Source organism: Gouania willdenowi, chromosome 9 (genome assembly GCF_900634775.1).
Source record: "Gouania willdenowi chromosome 9, fGouWil2.1, whole genome shotgun sequence".
Lineage (NCBI taxonomy): Eukaryota > Metazoa > Chordata > Actinopteri > Blenniiformes > Gobiesocidae > Gouania > Gouania willdenowi.
The window spans coordinates 8,839,186-8,858,101 of record NC_041052.1 but is presented as its reverse complement, the minus strand read 5'-3'; the positions used below and the strand labels follow the sequence as shown (position 1 = coordinate 8,858,101).

Here is an 18,916-nt window from a genome sequence, read left to right as displayed (position 1 = left end):
AGGCAAGAGCGTATGTTTTTTTTTTTTTAATGTCAGAGCTAGGGCTGGGTGGTATGACCCAAAATTCATATCACGGTATGTAACGGTATAAATCGCTTATAATGGAAGTGTTCCTGAATAGGTTTTGTAGTCCCTTAGCAAAGCTAAAATGATTTGGAAAACAACAAAAGCAAAGATATAATGTTTTTTTTTTTTTTTTTTTTAGCATTTATTGTGCAGAAGAACAACAGAACTACCGATAGTGCCTCAGAAGTACAAATGGCAAAAACAGTAAAAAGGTTCTGTAATCCAAAATAGTGCAAATGTTACCAAATATTACATTTTCTACATCATAAAAAACACAAAAATAAATAGATATTCTCATAACACTACTTCAAGAACATAGAACAGGCTTTTGTTCTCTTGATTTCAAATTAAAATCAAGCTACAAAGACTGAACTTTGGTTGCCAACAATAAGGTTTTTTTTTTCTCTAATCCAAAGTAGTGCAAAAGTTAACAAACAAATTTTCCACATCTTAAAGAACACAAAAATACAATTCTTCACCTTCTTAGCCTCTCTCTCCACAGCTCCACCAGCAGCTGCAGTGTTTGTTTGTGGGAATGACTCTGTGGCAGGTACAGCTTTAGCTCACTTCTCAAGCAGTGCTTGAATTTCCGCTACTGCTCTGGTCTTTATGTAGTCCTTCCTGTCATCAGCTATGTATAATTCTTTAAAGCATGGATCACCAATGGACGCCATGTCCAGCTGGTCATTGGTAGCAGGGTCAGAGTACTTATCATTAAGATACTGGAGGATGGCTGTCTTCTTGTGTTTTGTCAGGTCTGTGTCCTCATTAGAGTGAGGAAGAACTGTATTGTTCAGTAAATGGAGCACAGGTTTGAGGTATGGCACACTGACGTACTCCTCCCCAGACAGTGCATTGGTGAACTCCATTAGAGGGCTGAGGGTCTTGTTCACAGATTCCCAAACATCAATGTCCTGCCAAGTAGGTACCAGATGTCTGGTCTTCCTATCTGATTTCAGGACCTGAGATATGACATTCTCTTGTTCAAAAACCCGTTCTATCATTTGTTGTTGTGACCACCACCTTGTTGGTGTTTCGGTGAAGAGCCTGTGAGGAGGTAGGCAGGCGTAGGTCAGCCTGGGCAGCGGCCAATTCTCTTCCTTTTCCATGTATATGAAAAAGCACTCACAATCTTTTTAGACATGCCAAATGCTCGCTCCACACGAGGACCTTTCACACTTTGCCTCACATGTATGGTCATCAGGGAAATATGAAGTCTGCAAGCACCTGCTTGCCAGTTTCCACTTATCAGTTATGTAATGAATCGTGAGGCTAATATAAGGCTCCGTGGTGCGACTCAACCACAAGTCTGTAATAGTCGCGTAGTATGTTAATTCATGGAGGTCTTTCTCTCGGAACTCGCAATACAGTTTTTGGCATTTCTGTTTCAGTAAAATACATGCTGCTTGGAGACTCGTATCTTGGATCAAGGGTTTTAATCATGTGTTTAAACCTGCTGCGCTCCACCATTTGGAAAGGGACCAAGTGTGATGTGATGGCTCTTGTTATGGAGTACTCTTGGAAAAGGCTTGCGCAATGGAGGTCTGTTGTTGGGTAGCGGGGGAAACTTTTTTCTTTTCTCCTGTGTTCGTAGACTGAGCCGGTGTTTGAGCCGAGCGCAGCCTCTGGCTCTCTGCATACTCAAGCACGTTTTGATTTCAAATGGGAAAATAAAGTGCTTGTGTTACCTTTGTTGGCGGTCACACTTACTCTACACATCTGCTCAACATCCGACTTTTTAAACCCGAACCACATCTAAATCACGGATGTAGCACTTTTTTTTTTTTTTTTTTTTGACCAGCTCCTCCTTCTCCGCCGTTACTGTCCTTGCGGCCATTTTCACACAGAGATAGGTGCGACGACATCATCGAAGGTATGACGGCAGAGCACAAATCTCTACCTTGGCCAAATTTAAATTGTTTCTACGGTCATACCGTGCAGCCTAAATTAAAGCCCACAAAGTAGAAAAACTCACCAACTTGTTGACCCGGAGTCGTGAAGAGTTGAACTTGAAAACATTGGTTTTCTTGCCAAGAGGTTTAATGGTGAACTAGGGGAGTAAAAAACATGAACTTATCATTTATCCTTCCATCAATTCTCTTACCCGCTTGATCCTGTTTTCAGATTTGCGGGGACTCACATTTAACTTAAAACCATCAATATATTTAAAATACAGAATGGAAATCTGAATTATTTCCTCCTGCAATGAAACAATATACTATAATTATTCTTATCAATGTGCTTGCAAATGCAGCATATAAAATTAAATCTGAAATTATCAGACATGTTTCAACATCTTCATATTTTGTGATTATTAAAGCTTTACACTAAGCTTTTCTAAAGGTAATGTTATGTCAGTCTCAAATTTTCACCTGAATAAGCAAAAAGTAAAGATTTTGATGATGTAAGGAACAAAGTATGCCTTTACTTAAGGAAAGCTGTTTGAGCAGAAATGTGCTGTCAGTGCATCAACCACCGTATAGTTCTACCGGTGCTCAAATTTGGACTACATGTACTCAATTTTGGTTCAGTGTGTAAGTACAGCATACTTTACTATATGAAGCAAAACGTGGCACTAGTACCACAAGGAGACTGAAAAATGTTCACTAGTACTACTAGTAAGTCTTATATATTAATAAAAGGGCAAGGAAATGCTTAATTCAGGCTTACCATTAGCCTCCAAAAACATTCCAACCAATCAGGGGGCGGGATTCAGTTATAATCATTCCTACTTTGAGTTTTTACTGTTCAACTGCTAACACAAAATTGTCTACTAGTTCTGCTAGTAACACAATATTGTCTGCTAGTAGAGAATTAAGGTGTACTATTGCACCAAAAACATTCAGTAGTAGAACAAAACGTTAGTTTACTAGTACTGATGGTAAACTCAAAATCTCCAATGTTTTTAGTCTACTAGTAGTACTAGTAGATCTAATGCTTGTGAAGTAGGAGGGATTAGAACCAAATCCACCACTATGATTTTTGTTGCACTTAAAATGTCTAACTCTTAAATGTTATGGTTTAAAAATATTAACGTATTGTCTAAAATGGGTCTGTTGTAAATGAGATGTTGTTGCGTTGACTATACCTGTTTAAATAAGGGGTAATGTTTTTGGAAGCCAATGGCAAGCCTGAATTTGCTTTTCCCCGCCCCCTTATTGGCATATAAGGCAGAGGTAGGCACTTTTATCACAGCGGGGCCACAAAAATGTGTTTGTTTGATCGGAGGGCCACATGATCAACATTCATGTCAGCATTTAGAATAATGACCAATCTGAGCATTGATACAGGAAAGAAAAAATAGTCTTTTATATTAATTTTGTGTGTTTTTCTGTCATTCTGTGTATGTTTGTTGTTGTCTTGCTTGTTGTGAGGCATTTGTGCATTTCTGTAGTCCTTTTGTGGCTACCAAAACTCAAAACATCACTCGCTTTGTTCTTGTTGTTGTGTACACTAGTTAAGATTGCTACACCTCTGATATTCGTGAACGGATCAGGCTGAAATTTGGCACGTATAATCTATGGATATGTACGCATCGATGCTCGGAGCCCAATTTTCGATTTGGGACCCAGGAGTTTACCCCTCATTTCCGTAATTTTCAATTTTATTGGAACATAGTCGTGTGATATATCGTTTCAAAGGTAATTCAAAGTAGATTATGATTCCATTATGGGTTCATGGGGCCCACCGTCCTTTTTTTGGCAATTTCCATTGAAGTCGTTTTCTCATTTATTTGTGAGTGAAATATGACAGTTGGTGGTATCGAATCATTGACACATACCAACATATGAATGGGGCCCATTACTTTGTATGTGCCATGTGGGGCGCCAGAGGCTCCGTTTTTCAAATGACTACTCCTCCGTTAATGCTCGTTGAATCGGGCTGTAATTTTACATGGATATTCTATGAGTGGATGTCAAGAGCCTCTCGGAGACCTTTTTGAAAGGGAGGGGGACCCGCTTTTCCGGTAATTCCTAAATATATCGGAACATAGTCGTGATATTTTACGTCGCACAATTTCATTTGTTTTACTTGGTGGAACCGAGTCATTTGACTAAATTCTCAGGTACGTGCTATTTGGCGCGAAGACATACCGTGGGCCTGGCCGTAGTTCATCTGAACTTGCTCCTGAAAAATACATGTTTTTTGGAGTCATATAGTGTTTTTGTCACGGCTTTTTTTGGAGTCATTTTTGTGTATTTTTTTTTTTTGTCGTTTTGCTTGTGTGTTAGTACTGTGGGCTTGCAGAGTCATTTTTTTGTGTTTTTCTTGTCTTTTTGAGTAATTTTGTGTATTACTGTTGTCGTTTTGTTCATTTTTATAGTAGTTTTGTGTGTTTTTGGAGTATTTTCTGTGTTTTTCTCTTGTCTTTTACTGTATTTTCCTGCAATGTTGCAATTCTTTGTCTTTTTTAATGTGTTCTTGCTCTTGTTTTGTGTATTTTTCTGTCACTACTGATGCTTTTTATGTTACTAGTAATGTTTACTAGCACACTAGTAAACCAAAATGGAGTGCATGTACTGTTTTCCAAATTTGATTAAAGCTTAACTATTGTTTATCACTGATATTAAAGTCAAGATTAAACGGTTTTTCATAATTATCAAATAGCTGGATAAACAATCTGATTATCCTCTAATGACACACATTACTTATTTTAAACTTTGATTACACTTGGAGCTTGGATTTAATTCCCACACCGAGCAACAATCTGTCTTACCTCCTTATCATTGTAGGAGATGTTGCGTATCTCATTCCAGGGGAAGGAGCACTTAGGCGTCAGCTTGTTGTCGAGCTCGTAGATATGAAGACCGAGGGCGTCCACTCCCAGCAAAAGATCTGTTCCCTTTTTATTCTGAACCAAAGGAGCAGTGAGCACAGCTTTTGCTTTTTTTCATCACCCTCACAGACTGTCAAAGCTCCTTTAGGGGAACCATTTATTTGCAACCATGGATTCGACAGCAGTTCCTGTCAAGCTTGGTTATTTGTTCACTTGAAAAATGTTGCTATTGGCTTGACCTTTGATACAAAAACACGGAGAAAAGCCACTGTTTCTAATGATTAAAAAAAAAATGCAGCTTTAACCCTGTAACGCCTGAATCATTAAACGAATGACAGAAAATTTGAATGTTTTGAAAATGGAGCCTTTATGGGTTCCACTGAAAAACCCCCAAAAAATAAATTACAATATCAATTTCCATTTATGAGTTTTAATTTGAATCATATTTGATACATCTGGTTTCAATGCTCAAATGTTTGTTTGTTTCTACCAACAAAAACATAATAAATAACCCAAATGTCAACAAATTAGTAATTCCATACACGCATAACAAAAGAAAATTGAGCTATTATAATGCAACAATGTGATATCCACCAATGGAACTGGCACAGTGAAGTCAAACATAACATTTTACTTATTTTTCCTCAATTTGTGGATCACAAACTTCTGATACACCAGTTTCAACACAGTTTTTACTAAAACAGAGATTATGAAATATAAACTCTTCCTATTGATGTTAAGTTCTTCCCCTAAAACCAAATGTGCATCTTTCCTCATAAATGACAATCTTGTAGAGTTGCTAGAAAAGCCTCTGCTGAACTAATTACTGCCCCAAGGTGGATCATCCTAGTATTGCATGTATATAATCGTGTACATTGGGGTTTTCAAGAAAAAAAAAAAAACATCACACCGATCCAAGGTTGGGGTCAATTCCATTTTTCAGTTACAATTGCGTTTAATTATGATTACAGTGACCAGCATTTTTTCAATTACAATTGTTTTTTATCCACAGAAACTCAATTACAATTACGTTCTCAATTACTAAAGTTAAATTACAATTAATCACAATTATAGCCTGAAATAAATAACCTAAATAAAGGTAACCATCCTCTTGTGTTAGCTTCTTATTATAACGGGTTCTAAATCAGCTGTAAAATACACCAAAAAAAACATGTCTTATCTATTTTCTTTCCTATCTATTGGTTAACTTGTTAGGCTTCCTAATCAATGAAAATATAGGTTTTAATATTTTTGGTGTGGGCATCTGAGCCTTTTTTGTCAGTTTACGCCTCTATTTCACTTCTTTTTTTTTTTTTATTGGTAAAATGTTGGAAAGCTTGATATGAAACACATTTTAATAATTAACTGCATGCAGTATGTGTAGAACTGTACACAGAACTGTAACATGGTTCCACCTTTTTGTGTTAAATTATAATTGACAATTTTTAGAAAATTTTAATAACTGCCCCATGGTGGATTATCCTTGTATTGCATGTATATAATTGGATACATTGGGTTTTTCAAAAAAGAAAAAAAAACATCACACTGATCATCAGGGTTTCAAAACTCATATATGATAAGTTTGGCGTTATAGGGTTAAGGTGCATGTATTTAATCTCATGATTTCAAAAATAATCACTAGAAAACGCTGCAAAACAAATGGTTGAGTCAGACGACTATCCCTACAACATAACGAAACCAACACACCTCCAAATATCCATTATTTGCCTATTTTTTAAATACCTTGTAAAGCACCAATGACTCACCCTGATCGAGAAGTAATTGATGCCATACATGTCTAAGTCTTGGGCTATTTTTAAATACTCCATCTCTGCTTCATTCCTGTTCAAAGAGACAGAGAGAGAAAGAGGGGGAAAACTGTGAGCAGGAATCAAGGGCGTTGAGATGAAAGGATGGGGGGAGACACTGAAGCTGGTGGGGGGGGGGGGGGGGGGGGGGGGGACAGAGATCAGACCTTGTTTCTTCAGCTTTTGTGTGAGCTGCATCTGTCATGTTGTCTTTAAACCGCGTGTCACATAACTCTTGCGAGGGTATGAAGTACCAAATTGAAACAATGTGATAAATCCCTCACAGGCATCACAGTTCATGTCTGATACAAAATCTATTCCAAATTCTACATTACTGCAACTAGTGAGAGAAAAATAATTGCCCCCAATCTGTTTTGCCTTTGGGCCTTCATTTATGGCCATACTGACATATGTGCTGTGAATTTGAGTGTAAATCTGCAAAAACAAACAAAAAACAACTACATTAGCACAAATTAATGACAAAGAGAAAAAATCTAGAATCCAGGACGTGCCAGTGCTTTTCTGGGTTAAATGGAAAACTGATTATTCAGATTTGATTAAAGTTAAACAGATAAGGGTTTAAAGCTGCTGGGCATTCTTGTGTTTGCCCTTAAAAACTCTGCCAAAGTGACTTCCAAACACATTTCTGTTTTTTTTTTTTATTTCACAAACTGAAAGTTGCTGCAGATTAATGAACAATTAAGATCTTGGTTTGTTGTCATCAAAGATTTTGTGGAAGCAGTTTATCAGCCTTGTGTATGTATATAATATGAATTGATGTAAGTAATGATGAAAATGTCAGGAACATAACTACTCCCTTTTGAGCTGTGTATTTATGTCTACAGTATTTATGTTAAAGGTCCAATCTGTTCTAAGAACCCCTCCATAGTAGATGAGGTTTATTTTCCCAAATTCGCCTGTTTTCTGGAGTTTTAGCCCTCTGAAAAGTCACTTTCAGAGCGCTCCTAAAAACAGGCTGTTTTTTGGGCCTTCATGCATATATGAAGCAGCGTGTGTTTATCGCAGCAGCAGCAGTAAATCATTAACAGTCTTCCTTTTCCTTCTCTGACCACAGAAATAATCAATTTAAGATGATAGTCCATTGTTTTGTCCAACTGCTGTGTCGCATTGGGTCACAAACACATCAGATCATCCCATAAAAGCAATACAAGGTGGTATAACGGCTACTAAAAATGGAACTGATTGTGAATACACGTGCTGCGCCGCAGGGAAGTAAACTCTCAACTATCAGCTGTTCGAAACACTCACATGAGATGCTACGCCACTTTTTTGTCCTCCTCACCTCTTCTGTCCACAGAAATAGTCCATTTAAGACTAAAGTTCATTGTTTTGTCCGACCGCTGCGTCACATTTCGCCAAAAACGCGTCAGATCCTCCCATAAAGGCGATGCGAGGCAGTATAACGGCTACTAAAAGGGAAACTGATTTTGAGAGCTCTTTGGTTTTTTCTATACTGGATAATCTATATACGGTACTGAATGTAAACGTATGAACTGTAATATCAACCTGCCTTTGCTATGTTAGTTTTACCTGAGGAAGATTGAGAGCAAGGAGCTCACATTCTTGTATAGGGTAGGAGGAGCCAGGATTGTCAGGAGGAGTTTCTGCATTATGATGTCACAATGCGAGAAAAATCCAACTTGCCCTTTAGTGCTGACTTTTTACAAAATGTGGAATAACATAGGAGGAAGGAAACAAAACTTCTTCAACTTTGGCCCTCTGAATGAGGCTAAAGGAATGTATATCACTGTAGCAAAATAATTATAAAGTGAATTTTTCATAATACTGCCCCTTTAATACATATCATGTATATTAGCCATGTAGGCTACCAATGGAAAAATGTACACATACTGTGCTACGAAAGCGTTTGTTTGCATTAAATTTCTCTAAATAAATAAATAAATGTCTCACAGAATGAGGTAATATAATACTGGGAACTAATAAAAATTATTTCAGGCCAATGTCCTCCTTATCTGGTGAAGTAACACAATAAGTGACGGTAAGAATCAAGTGAAACCACTTCTATCTCACTGCCTTTAATCAGATTCAAAGCTTTGACTTCACAATATCTGTTGTGAATTGCCTTCACATGTATTTATAAGATCATTCCGTCCTGATCTTTTCTTTGCTGCAAACAAAAGCCTGATTAATTCTGTACCAAATATCAAAAAATGTGATGGACCAATTTTTATTTTTTTTGTGGGATCCCTGAAATATTGAGCTTTGAATGATAACATCTAATCATTTTATTCAGTGAACAGCAGACAACACTCTTAAGCCTTAAGCTTTAAGATCTTGAAAAATTGAAACTTAATCATTTGGTCATGGAGAGTGAACATAAGGGCTGGGTGTAAACAGTTACAATTTTACTGAAAATACCACATAGAGCAAGAAAAAGGAAAAAAAAAAACTAATATACAGTAAACAAGTTGATATACAGTATATGCATTTTTAAAACATTGGTGGAATTATCTTGGCGCTATCCAGTTCCTGTAGCAGCACTTGAATAAAATATGATTCAAATATCACTTATTTGTAGAGTTATCAGAAATCCATGAGGTCTGCCTTGCTGGGCCTTCACTGCTCTGTGTGATTCCAAAAACAATGAAAATGCTAAAAAGGTGTTGAGGGCTGCTTGGGTTAAAAGGGTTATTGATCAGCACTAGTGGCTCAGTTATTGCTTTTCCAAGTGCTGAGTTTCCTGTCTTTTAAGCTCTCACTGCAGCCCCCCATACAGCCCACCCACACATGCTTTAAGACACTCCACATCCCATACACCAACTCCCTTTCTATTTTAAATATTTATCTTCAGTTCAGCAAATTTTCATTTATATTTTGTTACATTATATATGTCACTTTAAACTAAAGCGTATGCATTTTACCCATGTAGAATCTAATTTAAATTTGAAAGATAGTGGGAGACGGGGAGGAAATATTGACTGTGTTATAGTTACCGTACTAAGGATGTCCCAATCCAATACTGTACTGATATTGGATATGGATCCAAAATTATATATTAAAAGAAGCATCTGATTATATTTATATATTTCTGGGTGTTCTAATTTTTTTATTTTTTTGTATAATATGCTTATGTTTTATGGGATTTAGTTTAGATTGTGCATTCCGGCCAATGTCTTGATGAAAAATTACATTATATCCAGTATATAAGATAAACATGTTCCTTCTCCTTCGTGTTTGACTTATTTTTGATTCACTTTAGATCAAATACGTTTATTCATTTTAAATAAATAATATTCCAAATAAACAATGACCGCATTGCAAACTTCAACCTAAGGCCAAAAAAACAATCATGAATTACTCATCAGCTGATGGTAAAATTGCATTAACAAAATTTCTTAAAGGGGCAGTATTGTGAAAAATTCCCTTTATAATGGTTTTGCTACAGTGATGTACATTCCTTTAGCCTCAAGAAAAAGTTCTGTTTTTCCCTCCCCTGCAATTCCACATTTTGTAAAAAGTCAGCTCCAAACGGGCAAACTGGACTTTTAGCAAGTTATGACATCATAACACAGAAACTTCTCCTACCCTATAAGAATATGAGCGCCTCCTTCTCAAACTACCTCACAGCTAAAACAAACATAGCGAAGACAGGTTAATATCTTTATGTTCAGTATATAGATTATCCAGTACCGTATTTTTCGGACTATAAGGCGCACTTAAAATCCTTTAATTGTCTCAAAAATTGACAGTGTGCCTTATAATCAGGTGCGCCTTATGTATGAAATTAATATGTCAAAATGTTTTAGTACAACTTTGGTAAACTATGAAGCTGCGCCTCTTGATGGATTTTTGGCGCTTCAGGGCTACCGTAGTCAGGCACTTCGTGGAGTGATATGTGCCTGTACTGTGCTTCAACATACTGAACTGAAAAAGTGAGTGTAATGTTCTATATTTTGTGTTAAACCTGAACAATGTTGAGAAATTTTGCAAATGAGTTGACTAAAGTTTGACTATCTGACTATTTTGTTTCGCTTAATAAGCCTTATTAATAATAAAAACAACAAAACGGTGCGCCTTATGTATGAAAATAGACCCGGTCAGACCCATTCATTGATAGTGCGCCTTAGATAAACCAAAGAGCGCTCACAATCAGTTCCACTTTTAGTATCTGTTATACCACCGTGTATCGCCTTCATGGGATGATCTGACGTGTTTGTGACCCAATGCGACGCAGCGGTTGGACAAAACAATGGACTATCTTCTTAAATGGACTAGTTCTGTGGTCAATAGAGGTGAAGAGGAGAAGAAAGACCATGAATGATTTGCTGTTGCTGTGATAAACACACACGCTGAAGCAGTGTGCGCTGCGTGTTGGCCCAAAAAACAGCCTGTTTTTAGGAGCGCTCTTCAGAGGGCTCTAACTCCAGGAAACAGGTGAGTTTGGGAAAATAAACCTCAAATACTAAGTTGTGGGGGTTCTTAGAACAATTGGAGATGGGTGAAAAATGGCATACTACTGGACCTTTAAGGTACACTGGTGTGACACAACTGTCTTGTATCATCTACGTAAAGCACATCTGAATTCTGGGGCAATCCTCTAAATTACAAGCAACTTCACGCTCGTCTAGTTGGATCATACCTCATCCTGCCTCTGTGCTCTGCGTAACAAGCCGTTATCCTCTCCTCCCACATTTCTGCAGTCATCTGGTACAAGTTAATCACCTGAAATGAACGAGAGTCACGAACCATAGAGGGAATATTACACGCGAGCACGTCAACAATAGGGACTGAGCTGGTTTCTTACTCTTTTTGGCAGGAGTTCCTGCTCAGCCAGGAAACCAGGTTTGTGAACGTTTGGGTCGTAGTCTCCATACTGTAATAGACCACATAAACCAAAAATGATTAAAATCACCAGGAAATAGCAGCTCTATTCATATTCAAACCAATAACTTGCAATGTATCTCCTGGGTGCTGGAATTAAATGATGTGTAAAGCAGTTTCCAAATGTTGGCAGTGTAACTTACAACTATCAATAACATTATCAACAAAAACACAACAAAGATGATGAAAAAAACAATGTTAATGAGAATTAGACTATTGTGACATGCATGTGGAGTGCATGTCACTCATAACTGGAGGACAATATGCTTTCGTCTCTATTCAATATTATTCGCGATACTTGGGTGCTGATTAAATGTATATTGCACTTCTGATTTATTAAGTAATGTGATGCTACAATTAAATTAACCTGACAGTCTGCAATATTTATAATTTCAATGCTGGCTCTGCACTCTGTAATAGTGCATTTATTCATTTAGCCTTTAGTACAATTTAAATTCTTGGGTTAATTTTTTTTTTAAATTATTATATTTTAATGCTGAATTTTGCACTGTAAACTGTATGCATATTGTTTGTTTAAAAGTAGTGCAATAAAAACATGTTTTTCCCTAATATGATAAATAATTGTGATTATAATCATGATTATAATATTGATCAAAATAATCATGGTTATCATGTTGGCCATAATTGTGCAGCCCTACTCCAAGTTAGTAGAAGTAATAAGACTTATATGTACTTAGGCAGATACATATTTGGGGACAGTATTGTAATGGATTACCATCAAATTGATGTCACCACTGCAATAAATGAACCATAGTGCTTGCTATTTCTCATCTCATGGATTTATCTCTCATACTGTTGAATGTTTAAGGTGGAACATAAGTCAGCTAGATATAACTCATTCCTTCTGTCCAATTTTGAAGACTGACAGATACATTTTGACACAGTACTTCAGCTTTTCAGAGAGCTGCAAATATTCCACTGCTGCTCCAGTGCCATTATAACCTGTATATTTCACTGCTGTGTCACCTTAGGTTGGTCAATTACCCCTGAGGAGCAGGCAAACACATCCCACTCTAATGACGTGCTGAGAATAGGGACAAAAAGGCTTTGTTGTGTCTGACTGCTTGGTTATGTAGAAATTGTTAGACCCTTTACCAAAAAAAAAATAATGGGCTGAATTTTATTACAATGCAACAGCATTCTCAGAAGAGCATTTTACGGACCTGAAATGAATTAAATTAAATCCAAACTACAAAGCCCAGAACGCACCTGCAGTTCATGGCACTTATTTTTCACCCATAACTAGCTTTTGAACTGATCATTTAAATATTTGTATTATTATTATTGTGTTCATATGTATATAGGTAGTTTATATTTATAACTCAATAAAAATAACTTTTACATGGGTAGCTTATAATATTACTGTATGTGCATTGCTTGTGTATATATATATATGTTTGTGTATGTGTATGTATAGGTGTATGTATGTAAAAGTAGCTTATAGATACATTTTCCTAGTCCTTTTTTGAATGTGTAAATATTCAAATCTTATTACTTTATGTTTTGAAAATTAACTTGTTTTGTGACATTCCTTTTATTTAATGTTTTTTTTTTTTTACATGTTCAAAAATAAATAAATCAAATCCAATAATTTTTTTAAATGTAAAGTTTTGTGGTGATTCTGCCTTTCTTGTTTTCCGAAAGTGTATTTTATGCTACTTTACAGAGCTCAAATACAGTTTGATTATTGACCTCTATTCTAATTATTGCATAAACCCACAGCAGCCATCGATCCATAAAGACCTCGCTGAGTCGATATTTTTCATTAACCGTCTCAATGGGCTCCACTCGTTAATAGATATCATATGTGTAATACAGCATTCTGTTTAAGACAAGGACTTGTTGACTTTGAAAAAGAAAAAGCTTTAGTTATGCAACTGAAAGGCTTTAATATTGAATTATAATACAGATAAATATTTTCTCTTCAACTAAGATGGACTGGTTTGATATCAACATGATCGCATGCAGAGGAAGCTAAATTACTTCCTCTTTATATTCTTTATATATCATATGTATATATTCTCTTCATTTTCACTCAAAGAAATACTGAGTACTTCAATATCTAGTGGGCCACGGAGTAAAGTGATTTCCACATTATTGTGCCCTAGTTTGCACTTCCTTGATTTTTTTAGACCAATTTTTGTGTAAGTGTTGAAATATATTCATCCATTTATCTTGCCTTGTCTGCATATGTCATCAAAGGTTAGTGCAATTTTTTTATTGACAGCAATGCATGGGTTATTTTTGCAAAGATTAAAATAATACTTTTTTTTTTTTTTTTTACATCTTGTGTAAATCTTTAGGGGAATTTTGTTGAATTGTTTGTAAAGAAATTCCAAGTTTGAATGAAAATTCTTTCCACAATTTGTGATTTAAAAAAAAAAAAGAAATAAGGCGGTTCTGTGATATAAGCATGGTAAAATAAAACTGTGACATTTTTGGATAATTTACACAATGATAAATGACTGATCCTTGTATTTTCAGTTCATGTTCTAATCAAGATCTTTTATATCGTCATTGTGTGTGTTTTTGGTGTGTCATTTTGTGTGTTTTGTTGTTGTTTGTCTGTTCTTTTCATTATTCAGTATATTTTTCTCTTATTTTGTGTGTTTTTGTTGTTGTTTTTGTTATTTACATTATTTTATCTCAGTGTGGGTGTGTTTTTGTTGTTATTTCTTTGTTTCTCATGTAGTTTTGTATGTTTCTCTGTTATTTTTGTGTATTTTGTAGTGAGCTTGTGTATTTTTCTCTCATTTCGTGTGTGTGTTTTTAGTGTCATTTTGTGTATTTTGTTGTTATTGTATATTTTTCTCTGATTTTTGTGTGGTTATAATCACTGCCCTAAAGGTGCTATAGACTGGTTTAGGTGGACTGCTGATTAAATGAAAACATGAGTAATCCTATATTTTGTTATTTTCTTCAAAAGAACAAAAACAACAGAACACAGACGCCCAGGGTGCTTTGCAGATTCAGCTTGATTCACTTTTTGAAAGCTTGTTAAATTGGCACTGGCTTAACCAAGCCACTAAGAGCTTCTTTCCAAATCTTGGTGATGGAGCGGTCGTCTCCGAAGACCCTGTTAGCCTGCAAAATATGCTGCACCTTGCTCTGCCAATAACTTTGCATGGAATTTCAGAGAGATGGGATCTCTCAAGCAAAACGACTCGGATCACTCGAGGTTTATTAAGGAGGCTTTTTCTAGTGGAGTGATTTCCATTGACGTCAGGTAACATTTTCTCTCCCAATGAATGCAGACATGAGAGATTAAATGATAAATAATACAAATGTTGGGGCTGTGGCCCTAATCACCCAGGTGTTTTTAAAAGTATTTTCCTCATCTGATTTTGTAGATCAAAGTTTTTAAATAAAGTGGAAAAAAAGCTCTTGATCTTGTAAATAATGCATTCATTTTTGTCTAGCTAGCTGGCTTTGATACAGAAAAAAGTGCATGTAATTGCCTGTAATGTAGTTTTGTGGTTGGCTAAAAAAGTGAAATAGAATAATTTAGGCTATGTCTGCAATTACCAGCGCCTCAATCACGATGCAGGAATTCTGTTTTTTTTTAATGTACCTGTATGTCATCCCAAAGGTATTCTCAAAAATCCTCTGATATAAATAAATGTCAAAGATAGAAATTGGCACACAAAAGTTTTTTGTCTTCACCATGAACAGTCAAATTAGTCATGTGACTGGAACTTTGCGTTGTGGAATTTGGAGTCCTGTAGAAGAATGCAAAAATCGCACAGTTGTGAATAGGTTTCTTGAAGTGTTTCACTAGTGGTGTGACTAAATAATTAAAGACTTTGTAATGAATTAATCTTGATGAATCTAAAATAATCGCACAATAATATTTGAGAAAAAGCAATGTTTTTAAATTTAAATTAATTTTGGTATATGATTGATTCAATGAAAACAATAAAATTGTGCTTATATTTTCATCACTGAGTGCTAATATATTGTGCAACATATTGCGATTTGTAAAACATTTGTTTTTGTGTATTGAAATAAAAGACAGCACTAAGTACAGAACATTTCAGAGAAGTAAAAACTGAACATTGCAAAACAGTTGGCATGAAAATAAACAGACTAACTGATAAATTTTGTTAGAAATTGTCTTTCTGCACTGCAGTTCATAAATTGGCTGAAATGACGCTGTACATACAATGATACAATGAGAACTGTTTGGAGTGCAAACACAAAAAGCGATCAACTGCATTTTTTTTTATTTTTAGTGCGTTATTTTTCTACAATTAATTAATCGCAATTAAAGTGTCAGCCCTAGTTTTTAATTCATTCTTTCATTAAATGAGACATTGACATCTGTTACGTCCTGCTTTATCGTGTTTTCCGTGATATGATGTCACGCCGACTTTGGTCGTATTTTGGGTCTTTTCGTGGAGTCCATAACATCAACATGCACCATTGTTTTGGCAAAATTTTTCAGTCCACGAAAACACCAGAAATATCAAATTGGCAGTGTTTTTGGGGTCTCACTCGCATCAGTAGGGGATGAGAACTACTTTTGAACATTGATACATACAGTACATACAGCTACAGCTTAAATGTGATTTATTATTTGGTTAAGCCACTTTATGAATTGCACTTGATCAAGTCACAGTGTGACTTTGAGTTAATACAGAAAACGTAGACAATTGTCAGAAAAAGATGCAGGTATGGGTACTGTTCGTTAAAAAAAAAAAATCAGTTATTTCAGGCGTAGCACTGACCTCAGCATGAACAGCATAGGAAGCCAACAGCACAGATGCTTCTGGAGGACAATGGATCTCCTCCTCAAGGATTTTCTTCTTTACCTGAAGAACACCACATAACAGCCACGGGACATTTAGAAAAGCTTCAAAGTGGTGTCCTGTCATCAGTGACTGAATGAATCCATGTCCCATGTACCCCCTTTGTTTTTTTTGTCAATTCATGTGTACCTCTTCTTCATATAAGTACCGCCTCCATAATTCCCTAATGCTTTTTTTATATGTGGAAACAGCACACTTTCCTAAACCCCTAAATGTGTCTCAAACATTGGTTTCCTAAGGCTTAATCTACAAATTCAAAACAATGTGTGCAAAGTGTAAATTATTTAAAAAGAATATATTATGTAACTTATATGTGATCACTTCAATAGAAAAATAAATATAGTCTCCTTTGTAAAATGTAGCTAATTATTGTCTCCTATTGCCAGAAGTGTGATAAAATGGCCTCTACAGCATAAAATAATCCTGTTTAAATAAATTACAATAAAATGTTGTAATTTATTAAGCAATATTACTGGTAGGTTTGTGGTGAATTTGCTCAAACAAAAAAAGCCTAAAAAGGAACTAAGAACATTTCCCAACAGTTTTTAATCATTTGTTAAATCTGTCTGAGTACCCCCTGCAATGTGCTAATCTACCACTAGGGGTACACGTACCCCAGTCTTGTTTCTTTGATCGTACATTGGTTAGCTTGTTGCTAAAATGCAGCAGATTATATGATTTAAAATTTCTACAAGTTTCATTAGAATTGTATTAAATGATTGTATAGCCTGTACATTAGAAAACCAAACTTGCATCTTTCACTGCTACAGCAACTGGTATTTTCTCATTTCAAAGAGGTCCCAAGCCAACATCACTAAATAAATATCATTACAGAGATCCAGTGACCTATTAAAACCCAAAGCAGGAAGATCAGGATGGATGATCATCAAAAGCCTCAAAGAAAACCTGCTTGTAACTGAATACCAAACCCTTGTCAAAATGGGATTAATGCAGTGGTTCCCAACATTTTTTTTGGATGGTAACCATATTTCTGGCAACCCCATAGACTAATCTAACAAATATGGAGTAGAAGCCACGATTAGAGCACAGACTTTACTTTATACTTATTGGAACTAGGTATATGTTTGAGAAAGTGAAAGTATAGAATACAGTTGTTTAAGATATTTAATATGATAAAACAAAAAATAAATGTAATTTTAATCAGTACTTATCTTTATCATTACTAGACATTTCAGGTGATCCAAAGTTTGAAAAACACTGGATTAATGTATCACCTTTCAAAAAGGTGATAAAAGGTCACAAACTTCACTTTCTTTCACAATAAGAGTCTAAAAAACAAATTCCACTCGTATGCCCATGTCATTATGTAAGTGTTGTTTCAAACCCTATCATGGAGGCAGCCTGTTGTCTCTTGCTTTAAACTAACAGTAATGTGGAGCCAGAGGTGACGGCTTCTAATCATGGTGAGCATTACCAGGGCAAGGTGGCAATCTGGTTTACAAATGAGACAATGTTGTTGTTGCTGTTGTTGGCAAGATTGCTGAGTGAGGTAGCAAAACTGTTTGTGTGTTTCAGTGTGTGTGTGTGTTTGTGAGACTGATAGAGAGACTTGTGTCCAAGTCGGTGATGGTTTCTGATAAGTGTCCTTTCCATCTGTCTGTGCCATTATTCAATGTTTATATCCCTTTCTTCCATTGTAGCTGTGCATTGCACAGAGGTGTAAAGAGTACTGATATATCCTACTTAAATAGTAGTACTATTACTTGATTGAAATTATACTCAAGTACAAGTAAGTCAAATAAAATACTAAAGTACAAATAAAAAGTAGCTCAATTAAATAGTACTCAAAGTAAAAGTTACTAGTTACTTTGACCCCCCCCCCCTTTTATTTTTTTAAGTCTTGCCACGGTTCCCCTGCAACATCTCATGTATAAACTTAAAAAGGAAGAGAATAAATCTTACACAATTGAAACTTAATTTATTTTCCACATTTTCTTTTATACATCTGTAAAAAACAAAAGGTTTGTCAAAATGTACAATACTTTTTTAAATAAAATAACACCAATGAATTCAATTCAGAATTTTAAAAAAATGATCAGGCTCTAAGTATAGCTAAATGCATGAACTCTAAAAACTGTGCCATGTCAAATGTGGCGAACAACATAAAAGGTAGAAACTCCAACTTAAACAGAAGAGAAAATGACCAGCATTCAAAGCTGTTTTGCCGTAGTACATTACGTTTAGCTGGTTGGTCGGCTATGATGTGATGCATTTTATTGGTGCGTTTGATTTTTTGTGGTTTCACAATGTTAAACATTTTAAAACGAAAAATAATAATTTACTCAGTAACGGTTGGGTGTATAAATGTAACAAATAAGTTTACTTCTTTTAAAACGTACTTAAATACAAGTAAAACTAGAATATTTGCATTTCCTGAAGAAAATGCAAGTGAGGATGTCGCACTGCATTAGCTTGCATTAGTCTTAGCATAAGCTGGCATTAGTGTAACAATCATATAGCATTAGCATACCGTTACCATAGCATTAGCCTAATGTGCAATGGCATTACCATTAGTCTAGCATTACCATTAACCTATTAATAGCATTAACTTA

General features: G+C 35.6%; 1 protein-coding gene across 3 annotated transcripts in view; it reads right to left on the bottom strand.

Moving 5' to 3' along the window:
* nf2a (NF2, moesin-ezrin-radixin like (MERLIN) tumor suppressor a) overlaps positions 1 to 18,916 on the bottom strand; it is an 81,160-nt gene that overhangs the window by 40,695 nt on the left and 21,549 nt on the right. For all 3 annotated transcript variants that reach the window (XM_028456411.1, XM_028456409.1, XM_028456410.1), the window contains exons 4-9: positions 16,263 to 16,346; positions 11,438 to 11,506; positions 11,273 to 11,355; positions 6,610 to 6,685; positions 4,784 to 4,918; positions 2,042 to 2,116 (exon numbers count right to left, since the gene is read on the bottom strand). In XM_028456411.1, coding sequence (XP_028312212.1) covers positions 2,042 to 2,116; positions 4,784 to 4,918; positions 6,610 to 6,685; positions 11,273 to 11,355; positions 11,438 to 11,506; positions 16,263 to 16,346 — 522 coding nt within the window. The remainder of the gene's footprint in view (positions 1 to 2,041; positions 2,117 to 4,783; positions 4,919 to 6,609; positions 6,686 to 11,272; positions 11,356 to 11,437; positions 11,507 to 16,262; positions 16,347 to 18,916) is intronic.